Source organism: Ranitomeya variabilis, chromosome 5 (assembly GCF_051348905.1).
Source record: "Ranitomeya variabilis isolate aRanVar5 chromosome 5, aRanVar5.hap1, whole genome shotgun sequence".
In the NCBI taxonomy this organism is placed as follows: Eukaryota; Metazoa; Chordata; class Amphibia; order Anura; family Dendrobatidae; genus Ranitomeya; species Ranitomeya variabilis.
In genome coordinates this window covers 544,330,452-544,344,075 of record NC_135236.1, presented here as the reverse complement: position 1 = coordinate 544,344,075, position 13,624 = coordinate 544,330,452, and the positions used below count along the sequence as shown (strand labels likewise).

At 43.7% G+C, this 13,624-nt stretch overlaps 1 protein-coding gene across 1 annotated transcript in view; it reads left to right on the top strand.

Moving 5' to 3' along the window:
- The window catches only part of HSPA4 (heat shock protein family A (Hsp70) member 4), a 36,778-nt gene extending 34,928 nt beyond the window's left edge, over positions 1-1,850 (top strand). Inside the window, exon 19 of the mRNA XM_077265850.1 lies at positions 381-1,850. Coding sequence (XP_077121965.1) covers positions 381-581 — 201 coding nt within the window. The 3' untranslated portion in view covers positions 582-1,850. The remainder of the gene's footprint in view (positions 1-380) is intronic.
- The last annotated feature ends 11,774 nt before the right edge of the window (positions 1,851-13,624 follow it).

Sequence of the window (13,624 nt, the reverse complement as noted above, 5' to 3'; positions counted from 1 at the left end):
GTGGGGATTCCCCAGCAACCAGGCAACCCCCACATGTGCTTATGCTGGCTAACAGATGTAAATCATTCAGCTGCGGCACTGAAAACAATCTCCGAGCACTAAAAAATACTCGGAGGACACCTGAGCGTGCTCGGGAAATCTCGAGTAACGAGTATATTCGCTCATCACTACTACCGGGGTTCCGGTATTGTGCATGCAATGGGGAAAAGGCAGAACAGGCCATAGGAAGCTACGCAACCCATAAATGAATTTGTGTGGATTGATAGTGTGACCAACTCTAATGGCAAGGATTGGCAGTGATGAACGGTGAGCGGGTGTGTAGGGAAAACAGGTTTTACAACAGTTTATTTCAAATTTTCTCTCTCATCTATTTATTTCAGGAATTGCTGAGCACATGCAACCCAATTGTCTCCAAACCAAAACCCAAAGTGGAGCCTCCAAAAGAGGAGCAGCCAGCCGGAGAGCAGAACGGACCAGTAGACAGCAACGTAAATAGCAGCACGGGGCCGCAGGGTGCAGAACAAAATGCAGATTCAGCTTCCGATGCAGAAAAGAAACTTCCAGAAATGGACATTGAATAAATTCCATAATCAATTTATATTATCAAACAGTATAACAAAGCTTTAAGTTGTTACCTTCATATGGCTTGGAACATTGATCAGAGAAAAAGTGATGACTGAAAACTTCTCATAGTTGATTAGTATATCCCTATGATTTCCTGCATTTTTTTATTTTTTTGTTAAATCTATTCCCTTTGACATTTGTATTGGTTTGACAGTCCTTCTTTTTCTGTTGTACGTTGCTTTAGAGTAAGTCCTTGTTACTACAGTTTTAGCGAAGGCTGTAACTTGCACATTTTCCGATAGGCTTGTGTCTGGAGTTACGCCGGGTCTGTAGCTTACCTTAAATAGTACTCAAGGTCTACCAATAAATTGAATAGCTCTGAATAGTATTTTATTACGATCGGAGCAACACTTCGGTATCATCTGCTTTTCGGTTCCTCAGAAGATGCTTTGGTTTGCATCGGTTTCTGTATGCTGCGTATCTTCCCCATTGACAGCTGGTTACTGGCAGTAATCTCAGCCTCTTGCATGGAAGCCTGGGTGCTTGTTGGGGCTAGCAAGAAATGGGTGTCCTAAAACCCAGCACTAGCTGCAAACTTCTGATAGTAACGTTTCTGTGCATTGTCCTAAGAGCCTAACTGGTTTGGTCCACAAAGTATTCTATTTTTTCCATACATCCATGTAAAGTCATAGCCTTGGTAAGTTCTGTCCACGATTCAACTCTGATGATCTCATAATGGTAACAACTTTCTTTACGAGAGCTTTCTATGCGGATGCGAATCCCATACTTCGCCAAGAATCCTCCTTTGCAGTACTGTTGCGCATTACGTCCCCATCTCTTCTTGTGTGCGGCAGAGTTGCTGTAGAATTGCAAATTAATTTGGTATTCACTTGAAGGGTACGTGCGGATTTCCTTGCACCCATGCAATGCAGCTTGTTTGTCAATCATCCTTCATGTTATTTTAAACATGGGACAATATTTCGTATTTGTTTTGTGGTATACATTTCTAGTAACCATTACAGTCCCAGGAGAGAACTGGATCCTGTACGAAGCACATGAGGGTTGTGCAGCGATGTTGTACTACTAGGGGATTGCCTCCAGATCACTTTAGTGCAACATTTAAGCATAATTTTTATGTTTGTTAAAGCTCATATCCCATAGAAGAAAAGACAACTTGTATTTTTTTTTTTATTATTGTTGTTAATGTTGTTATAACTAAATCTCTTTAACATCTGCAGCGAATCCTGTCTGGAAAAAGAAAAAAAAAATAAACTTGCTGGGTTGCAGTTGTGGTGTTTTATTCATTGTACGCTTTGTTACTCCACCATGATGAACGTCTTTGGATATTTTGATGCTTTGTTGTCGCCCTACACGGCACCCAGACAAGCATGCGCCCCCACATTTCCAATCTCCCTCTGTTCACATGTCTGTGTGGGATTCTCTTCCAGTTCCATTTTAGGAGCAGAGAAATGGAGTTACTGATGCAAACAGGTTATTAGGGCTTGCTAACATACTGCGGTTTTTCCTACATGTGCTTCACAGGTTAAAAAAAAAATGCTTTTCACAATATTAACGAAAGGCTACTTATTTTTTTTCCTTGGAAATTTGAACATCAAAGTGTGGTTTGTTTGCTTTTTTTTTTTTTAAGACATCTGTAGCGTATTTTTTTTTTTTCAAATGAATGGAAAAAAATTAAGTAGAAATGCATAAAAAAAGACAAGTATTCAAGACATGAGCCTGGGAAGGAACTAGAGAGCATATCTAGACTTTCATCCTGAGAATCCTGGTAGTTTGACCACTTAGAAAGTCATGACCCATCAATGCAAAATTACTTAATTTCCTTTCACAGTGAGCCCTCAGATTACAATGGCCTTGGGTTACAATTCTACGAACCCGCAATGGTCTTTTCTAAACTACATTTTAAAGTATATAAACACACTGATGGGCTGTGTGACTGACTTCACTATCCAGACACTCATGGGCATTACTCTGGGTAACAATATTCCTAAACTGCAAGCACTGATTGTCTAGTAATGTCACTCTTCAGTTGTCTGTGTACAGTCCTGCTATAAACCTGTCCCTGGATGTGCTGCATTTTTTGGACACTCGTTGAGGGTGACTTTTATTTTCTGGTACATTGTACAGAACCTTTTAAAGGGAACTTGTCAGCAGGATTTATCAATATAAAGAAAAGGAATGGCGCAATTACACTAATTGATACCTTTTGTTGAAAGAGTCATATTTATTCATTGTTTTCTTTAAACCACAGTTAAGTCAAGATCTAATTAATGCACCAACTCTGGTGCTATTTTATTGATGACCTGAAAACCAGGTGTGGAATCTCACACTGCTCACCCAATGATGGAGGTGGTGGGACAAAATTTCAAAATGGAGGCAGGTCACTGAATTATCCACAGAAGACATCATCAGAAGAAAACTTAAAACTATAATTAAAAAAAAACCAACAAAACACTGATTGTATTCCTTCTTTAGAGGTATCAATTTAATCCGTGTAATAGCGCCATTATATCCATACCTTTTTATAGTCCTGCTGACAGGTTCTCTTTAAGAAGCTTCTGTTCTCTACATGTGGGCTGGAAGCTAGAAATAATCTATAAGATGGCTTGTGTGATATGAAAGCATTTTCTTCTCTATTAGCTGTTTATTTCTCTTAATATATTTTCCATAAACCACTTGTTCCAAAACAAATTTTAATAGTATTCGAAAAATAAATGTTAATTGGAATAGTACTCAGGAATTATTTGTGTAAACCCAGTGAATGCACAGTATGAAATAGAATAGCATGGCATCTAATCCAAGTATACATCCTCTGAGAAAATATGGGTTAGATGGCCAAGCGATAATAAAAAAATATATAATGACATTCAAATTAAACCGTTAAAAACATAGGATCACACAGTGGAATCATTATGTGTATCAAGTAAGGAATATCTAACAGCGGTAATACATTTTTCTATCGTTCCGTTAACAAATGATCATAGCAATGTAATTATAGAGGATAAAGAAGGCAAACGCTTGGCAGATGAGGTTTAAGATTGATTAATGTAGAGTAATGTACCTAGTTTGGAGTAATTGTATTGCTGCGAATACATTAAATGAGTCCATATTCCTGATTACATAGCAGGAGAAAAACCTTGGTATTAAGGTTACACATTAGCTAAGCAGCAGTACTTGATGTCAAGCATCGGCTACAAATCAAACCAAATTTTCCAATCACCCATGACAGTACCACAGAGAGAATAAAAGGGTGGAGCCCCTACCACACAACAGTTTGTTTCCTCTCCTTGGAGAGGGAAAACTACATTCTGGAGTTATCCAGGGAAATATACACTGCTCTAACAATAAAGGGAACACTAAAATCCCACGTCCTAGATATCACTAAATAATAAATAAGTTGTTAAACTTCATTCATTACATAGTGTAATGTGTTGAAAACAATAAAACCTAAAAATTATCAACGTAAATCACAGCAAGGTCTTAAGTTGGAATGATGCTCAAAATCAAAGTGGTAAATGAAGTTACAGGCTGATCCAACTTCAGTGGAAATGCCTCAAGACAAGGAAATGATGCTCAGTAGTGTGTGTGGCCTCCACGTGCCTGTATGACCTACCTACAATGCCTGGGACAAGCTCCTAAAATGAGGCGGTGGATGGTCTGAGGGATCTCCTCCTAGACCTGGGCTAAAGCATCCGCCAACTCCTGGACTGTCTGTGGTGCAACGTAACGGTGGATGGTGCGACATGATGTCCCAGATGTGTTCAATCGGATTCAGGTCTGGGGAACGGGTGGGCCTGTCCATAACTTCAATGCCTTCATCTTGTAGGAACTGCTGATACACTCCAGCCACATGAGGCCTGGCATTGTCCTGCATTAGGAGGAACCTAGGGCCAACCACACCAGCATATGGTCTCACAAGGGGTCTGAGGATTTAATCTCAGTACCTAATGGCAGTCAGGCTACCTCTGGTGAGCACATGGAGGGCTGTGCGGCCCTCCAAAGAAATGCCACCCCACACCATTACAGACCCACTGCCACAAACCGGTCATGCTGAAGGATGTTGCAGGCAGCAGATCTCTCTCCATGGCTTCTCCAGACTCTGTCACATGTGCTCAATGTGAACCTGCTTTCATCTGTGAAGAGCACAGGGCACCAGTGGCGAATTTGCCAATCCTGGTGTTCAGTGGCAAATGCCAAGCGTCCTGCACGGTGTTGGGCTGTGAGCACAACCTCCATCTGTGGACATCGGGCACTCAGACCATCCTCATGGAGTCCGTTTCTAACCGTTTGTGCAGACACATGCACATTCGTGGCTTGCTGTAGGTCATTGTTGCAGGGCTCTGGCAGTGCTCCTGTTCCTCCTTGCACAAAGGCTGAGGTAGCGATCCTGCTGCTGGGTTGTTGCCCTCCAACGGCCCCCTCCATGTCTCCTGGTGTACTGGCCTGTCTCCTGGTAGTGCCTCCAGCCTCAGGACACTACGCTGACAGACACAGCAAACCTTGCCACAGCTCGCATTGATGTGCCATCCTGGATGAGTTGCACTACCTGAGCCACTTGTGTGGGTTGTAGAGTCTGTCTCATGCTACCACGAGTGTGAAAGCACAACGAACATTCAAAAGTGACCAAAACACCAGCCAGAAAGCATTGGTACTGAGATATGGTCTGTGGTCCCCACCTGCAGAACCACTCCTTTATTGAGTGTGTCTTGATAATTGCCAATAATTTCCATCTGTTGTCTATTCCATTTGCACACCAGCATGTGAAATTGATTGTCAAACAGTGTTGCTTCCTAAGTGGACAGTTTGATTTCACAGACGTTTGATTTACTTGGAGTTATATTCTGTTGTTTAAGTGTTCCCTTTATTTTTTGAGCAGTGTACTTACCCTGGCCGGTTGCCTGGGTGGCAGTCTGGTACTAGTGTAGCCAGACCTTAGGGTCCTGGAGGCACCACAGCGGTTCCCTACTGGAAATATGCTGGTGAGCAGATGCTGACCGACTGCATAATAAATATATGCATCTTCTGACGGTCGCGTTGTGGTGGGTCTGCGCATGCAACATTAGGAGCGCTAGAAATGTTGATTCCAGTTCTGTGAGGCACCGAATCACAGGATGGTCGTTTGGATGATGGCCTCTGCAGACCCTCCTCAACAGCAGCAAATACAGCAGCCTTTGGCAGCAGCAGTGCTAGGATGGTGGACAAATTCACAGCCTCCAAAGAAGATCATTCTGAAGAAATGATTCCTCCTCCTAATCCAGTACATAAACTTCTATTTAGTTGTAAGTGACCTCTGTGAATATTCACCTTGTAATGGGGTTTCTTAGGAAAAACTTAAAGGGAACCTGTCACCTGAATTTGGCGGGCCCTCTGTCCGGTCCGATGGGCGGTGTTTCCTTAGCTTTTATTCACCCCTTCCTTTCCCGCTGGGCGCAATATTTTCCGGACTTTGCGTCGGTTTCCTACGTAGTTCACACGTGTGCAAAGCAATCTTGCCTTGCGCACGCGCAGTATGCTTTGCCCAACTGTGGGCAAAGCCAAAAAGCATTAGTGCGCATGTGTTGGCGCACTATGTCCCGGAACACAGCGAAATACTTCCGGGACATAGTGCGCCGGCGCATGCACACTACTGCTTTTCGGCTTTGCCCGCAGTTGGGCAAAGCATACTGCGCATGCGCAAGGCAAGATTCCATTCCCTGTCATGGAGAATACCTGCTTGGCCCTGTGTTGAATGACACTTTGGAGAAAGAAGGTGACATTAACAAGGGATTTCCTAATTTAGCAATTCTTTCATGTGAGAGGTCCTTTTCAGAGAAGGCAATAGAGCTGGAAAATGCTCTCAAGGGGTGACCAGATAAAGAAAAGCAGATGTTTCATTTTAGGGGGACCCTCCTCTGAGGACAACAGATGCCACTTTCAGGACAATACCAAATCAGAAGAGGCTGAACAGATTCCTGAAATTCAGATCATTCAAAATGGAGTCTATAAGATTGGCCTTAAAACTATGTACAGATTGCTATATGGTAGTCCTGGATTTAAATTATGCGTGCTGTCATGTTACAATTCACATGGAACACCAGAAATTCCTGAGAGTTGTTCTCATTATAAAAGGAGAAATCAGACGCTTCCAGTTTCCGGACTTTCCCTTCAGATAGTCAATGGCCCCTCAAGTCTTTCCAAAGATTGTAGCAGAGGTGACAGCTCATCTACAGGAGAAAGAGGTACTGGTGACACCTTACCTCGACAATTTCTTGATTGTGGGCAGATTAGTTGAGCATTGCAAAGCTCAGTCAAGGTTGCCCTGATCAACTGAGCTCTGAACATTGACAGAATTAGGTTGGCTACGCAATTTAAAAAAATCAAGGATAGAACTAAAAGAGTGCGGGTCTTCCTTGGTGTTCTTCTGGACTCAGTGAATCAGACTTGCTATCTCTCAGAGGAGAATAAAGAAAAGATTTCATGCCAAGTGAAGCAAATCTAAGGCAAAATCATTAGGAACTCTAACGTTTTGCATTCTGGCAGTGGCAAAAGAAAAATCTGGTTCCTCCAATCTGAAGGTGCTCCTTGCTGTAATGCAGTCCCTAAGAAAGCTCTATTCATCTGTAAAAGTTCCCCACGTAAGGCTCTTGTTGGACCACAAGGTAACTGTAGCTTAAGTAAACCATCAAAGGGAACCAGGTGCGGATCCCTAATGACAGTGGCAGACAAGATCTTTCGTATAGTGGAGGCTCACTGTGAAGAATATAGGAGGAATTTAATGGCAGCTTACAATCCTCCTTCAGCATGATGTGCAGCTGTAACAAGACACCTGGCTCTGCAGATGGTCCAGCCACACCAGTTAGTATCCAAGTTGATACAGGATGACTGACTGTAGAGGCCAGGCTGTGTAACTGCTTTGTCCAGTCAGACAGAATTTCATAAAGAGATTTAAGGAGAATATGGACTTATCGTACAACCATAGCCACATATCGGTTAAACTTCCGAGATCTCTGGAACAGGCCAAACGCATTGCAGGGTCTCAATATGATCTGGCGCCCCAGGGTGGGGAGCTACACAGAATGGCTAGTAGAAGCCAGGTAGGTGTGTTCGGTCTCCAAGAGTAACAGGGGCCCGGCCGGATCTTATGGCTCAGCACTAGACAGGCCGAGTGCAAATACAGGTGAAGTACAAAAGATATATACGCAGATGAATCATGTCAATTACTCGTTTGATGTTCAACCATGTGTGATGGGCTGCCAGCTGATTCACGTTCCTCCCAGCATGTTATGCAACATGCCCCCTTAGAACTGAACAGCAAGTATGGGCTAAACAGCAGGTCATACTGTATGAGCTTGGATACTAGCTGGTGCGGCTGGACCACCGGCTGAGCGAGGTGTCCTATAACAGCTACACATGCTAAGGGAGGATTGTAAGCTTCCATTAAATCCTCTTGTTTTCTTCACATATACCTCTTATACTTAACAGCACTTCACATAAAAGGGAATTGCAGAGCAGACTTCTTGAGCCGCCTCCAGCTGAAACAATTGTAGTGGATAGTGAATCAGACAGTGTTCGTGGACTTATGGAGGCTTCAAGACATAGATCTCTTTGCAAACAAGTACAACAGGAAGGTAAGGAAGTTCAGTTCACTGGACCCAATAGAATACCCACAGGCGGTAGATACCTTCCTGCTCAAAAGGGATTTTGGATTGGCTTATGCCTTTCCGCTCATCATGTTGATCCCAGCAGTTCTGAGGAAGATCAAGGAAGATCAAGCAAGAGTAATCTTGATAGCACCATTTTGGCCCAATAGTCCTTGGTTCTCAAGGATGAAAATTATGTCAGTCACCGATCCACGGGTCTTATCAGATATTCCAGTTCTGCTGTTGCCAGGTCTAATTCTTCATCCTCAAGTGGCCAGCTTGCATTTGATGTACATGTGCACAAATACACTAGGTGGTTAATATACAAATATATACATAAATGATGCGTCAGGACACTGTGACTAATAAATACAACAATATTGCTGTAAACATTAAATTAAAAACATAAGATACTTAGAATTTTTTGATCAAAAAGCACAAAAGCCATCCAGCCACGTAAAGGTGTACCTTTTAATATGCATGATCTCTAACCACGAAATGTCTTACCTCTCTGTGCCAAACCAGGCCTCATCTTAATGGGGAATAAAAATGAAACCAGTCATAGATTGCAATTAGAACCTTGTGTGGATAAGGGTGCTGACTGAGCCTTAGAGGGTGCCACCCCCCAATATGTGCTAAAAAAAGGAAAAATAGGGCCCGCACAGTTTTGATATATTAATGTACAAGTGCACAAATACACTATGGTATTCTTTTGATTCCTTCTGAATGGGGAGTGAAAATTAATCAGGTACATCTCTATAGTGTTCCAACATACAGTGCAAAACCAACCAAAGTGGCAGCAAGCGAAAACAATTGACATCACCTATCCCACCCTCTAATCCCACCCCCACCCAACTACCCACTCCCTTTTTTCCGTATGAGATAAAAATACTGTTAAATAGGGCCTGAGCTGTGCGTTACAATAGTGTATTTTGTGGACCCTGATTCCCCACCTATGCTGCCGAAATACGTTACCAAAGTAGCCGTTTTCGCCTGTCAATCAGGCTGGTCTGGTTGGATGGGCGTGGTGACATCGCTGTTTCTTCCCCCAGATCTTGCTCGGTGGGGGCGGCCATCTTCCCAGAAGGTGTATAACTTTGGGCATAACCAGAGCATATGGCATATCCCTGCCTTTATCCACGAACAATGAGAACATGTAGAATCAGCTCTCATACCGACATTGAACATAATATCTGATGACTTATATGCCCTATGTATAACAAATACATGTGAAAGACTATTAGGTTCACTATGAGAGAGCTTGGGAATATATTCCAGGATTGATGACCATATATCTTTAGAAATAATACTAATCTCCGACTACAGTAGGTTTTTCATTTAGTTGCATAATAATTCTGCACACTAAGGCTGCCGTCACACTATCAGTATTTGGTCAGTATTTTACATCAGTATTTGTAAGCCAAAACCAGGAGTCGAACAATTAGAGGAAAAGTATAACAGAAACATATGCACCACTTCTGTATTTATCACCCACTCCTGGTTTTGGCTTACAAATACTGATGTAAGATACTGACCAAATACTGCTAGTGTGACGGCAGCCTTATAGTTGCACACATACATTTTCTCCTATGAAAGACTAATCCTCACTGTTACTTTCTTACATACTTAGGTTTATTAATGTCTTGGATTGACCGACAGCATTGTCTAGTTATAAAATTAATTATCAAAAATAGAAATTCCCTAATAAATGTACATTCTGTGTATGTAACTCTGTATCTATCTTCTTCAGTATGCATGTATTCTGAATGTGAGAGAAGAGACCAATAGCAGACACCTCTGAAAAACAGGTTAAAATCTTACTGTCCCATCCAATATATGACAGCCTTTCAAGTATAGTTTTTGTTATTTTCCACACCTAGGATAAAATATTAATGTCACACTGTTGTTTGTGAAACCACTGTGCCAGCTGGGAAAGGCCTAGAGGGGCATAGCTAAGCAATCACATGGTTCTTCACTAGAGCCCCTGATGGTGTGGTTAGACTTGACTTCAGGTGGACGCCAGGTAACATTTCAAGACAGACCCCAGAGACGCAGTAACTGACATCCAAGGTGGAAGGTAAGCAGGGATGGACTTGGAGAGTCAGACTGGCCAGGAACTAGTTAACAGAAGGGAAGGATGCTGTACGGCTGGTTAGATAGAGCAAGTTCTAAATTGGATTGCACCAGTGGTAGACAGAGTGGATACTGAAATGGGATGGAAAGAACAGGTTCAGAAACACAGGATGGACTCAGATGCAAGGTCACAGGTGTTGGTCCAGACTAAACTGAACAGGTGAGTGTAGCGGAACAGGTGTGAAATAGGTGGATCAGAATCAGGACTAAGTATAGGCAAGATGGGTTAACGAACAGATTCAGCAGCACGGACAAGACCAGGTTCAGACAAGATGGACAGGATCAGGTTCAGGGAGCACTAATACAGGGGCCTCACAACGAAGTAGCAAGTGTACACACTAATCACTGATGTTGTTCAGGTACCTCCCTATAGGGGAAGGTGCCTTAAATCCATGACGTCTCCCATCTATTGGCTGGGGACATTTTCAGAAGGCCCAAAGCACACTGCCAGGAGACCTGCACACCATGCGCAGCTCCTGCGAGGAAGCAGCTACTGCAGGTACCAGAGCAGGACAACTGAGTAGATGAGCACATTGGCGTCCCTGGTAGTTGGAGGAAGAGGAATCGTGCAGGCATTCCAGCGCTGACATTACAATTCATTTGGCCTATTCTTATTCTTTCCATATTCAAACTGCTATTTGCTTTCACTTGCAACACAAATCCACAAAGCTTTGTTCTTCTTTCTCAGCCAGTGCAATTACAACTATTGAGAAGTGGCTGGGCAGGGCACTTTTAAGGCTATGAGCATGTCACGAAATATAAAAAGACTTAGCACTATCATTAAAATGGGGTGGAGGACTTGCAGTATGACATATGTGGAAGTCAGGTTCTTCGGTGGTGCTCTGCTAAATAATTCTTGACAGGATCAGATAAAGAGCTATTTTCAGAGAAGACGTAAGTGGCACTCACAACGAGCAGTAAAAAAGGTAATTTCTCTTTTGTGCTTCTTTAAAACATCTTGTCAGTTTTGACAGCAGAGAGAAGAGTAGTGGGTGCTGTTAAACAGACCACGGCGTTGTCTAGATGCATTTCAACAGGCAAGTGCTGGTGCACTTTTAAGGCTATGTTGTCTCTGTAAAGTCCTCAGTGGAATTGTTAAGGTGTTGCACTGGAGCTGCAAGAATGAAATCCACAGTAACATCTACAGTATAAATTGACATGATTTCTTATCAGCATCTGAATATACACTGCAGGTTTCCTCTGCAGCATCTGGATGAGAATTCTAAAACTCTGATTCCCAATTCTAGTTCTGAAAAATGCAGATGATTCTCTTTTGGTTTTGGCTAAAAAAAAAATATAATACAGTATATATTGGTATGTACTGCACAAAGATGGAATATACTCATATATAATACACACCTATGTACTATATATTTGTATATGCTATACATAATTATATATAATATCTGCAGCAATACAAATGCTGCAGGGGAGGAAGGCTGGGGTCAGGGGCCACTCTGACACTAGAGTTATTACAGCAGAAGTGACAGGAGGCTTCTGGGGTCAGTGATAACAAGCAGTGAATTAGTAATTGTGAGTTTGGTGCTATCTGATCGGTGCAGGATCAGTTTTCTCAGCCACCAGAAGCACCAATCACTGTTGTCATCAGGGACAGCGCTGCCTCCTATCACTGCTGCTCTGGGGATTCTGACCTGCAGAAGGTACAACTCCAGGCCTGCTCTCACATTGTGCTCTGTGACAATAGGACACAATGGCAGTTGGAGGATGGATGCAGGCGCAGAGGGACTTTCAACTAGCAGAGTGGCGTTCAGGCGGTCTCTCTATACGTTTTTGAAGAATGTAAAACTGCCTAGTTAGCTACGCCCCTGCCATGTGACTAAAGAGATGCTGTGCTACTGCTTCTCCCACCTCATAGCCAGCGGGAGCATCAACAAGAGGAGAGGAAGTGGGTCCTTAACAGTGTCTTTTGCAGAATGTATACCCCCTTCAGTATGCAAATGAATCAGGTGCGGGCCCCTTCCTCTCCTCTTAGTTTTGATGCTGCGGTCAGCTCTATGACAGAGCAAGGAGTTTCAGAAATTGTTGGGGCCCTCTCCCCTTTTGGGGCCCCGGTACAGTTGCACTGGCTGCATCGGCGAAATGTCCATCCCTGCCAGATAAATAAGTAAAACTGATGATGGGTAATGATGATATAGGTACAACAAGGTGCAATCACAAGTTAAACAGGTACATGGATAATCAAAGAATATAGAAGTGATTTAGAAACAAGGATGAAGATGCCAACACTATTAAAGTCCCAAGAAATAAATTATTTCAAGCGCACCTGTCACCCCCAAAATCGATGGTGAGGTAAGCTCACCGGCATTAGGGGCTTATCTACAGCATTCTGTAATGCTGTAGATAAGCCGCCGATGTTACCTGAAAAAGGAGAAAAAGAGGTTAGATTATACTCACCCAGGGGCGGTCCCGCTCCGATGGGCGTCTCAGGTCCGCTCCGGCGCCTCCTATCTTCATTCCATGACATCCTCTTCTTGTCTCCGCGCCGCTTCTTCGGCGCAGGCGTACTTTGCCCTGTTGAGGGCAGAGCAAAGTACTGCAGTGCGCAGGCGCCGGTAAGGTCAGAGAGGCCCGGCGCCTGCGCACTGCAGTACTTTGCTCTGCCCTCACCAGGGCAGACAAAGTACGCCTGCGCCGAAGCCGCGGCGTGGAGACCAGAAGAGGACGTCATGGAATGAAGATAGGAGGCGCCGGAGCAGACCTGAGACGCCCATTTGACCACGGACCACAGCGGGACCGCCCAGGTGAGTATATTATAACCTCTTTTTCTCCTCTTTCAGGTAACATCGGAGGCTTATCTACAGCATTACAGAATGCTGTAGATAAGCCCCTGATGACGGTGAGCTTACCTCACCATCGATTTTGGGGGTGACAGGTTCTCTTTAAGATGCAATAATCGATACAGTAATCAGGACACATGGTAATCAGAACATGTTAGAGCTCATCCACCAAATACTCTGGTATTCTGACCACTGCACAGAGTCAGACCCACCGGCTACTTCGCACCAGCATGGAAGATCATGTCAGCAGTCTAAGGCTGCTTTCACACTTGCGTTTGTAGCAGCTGCGGAGGGCTGCGGACTTCCTGCGTGAAGCCCCGCCCTCCGCCGCTAGCTCCGCCTATTTCTGCATGTGGCCGGCATGCGGCCTGTGTACCTATATTTAACATTAGGTACGCAGGTCGTGCGGCTGTATGCGGATGTGTCCGCATGCGTCGTTTTGACGATGTGGAAAAAAAAAAATGCTACAAGCTGCGTCCTACGCTGGTCTCC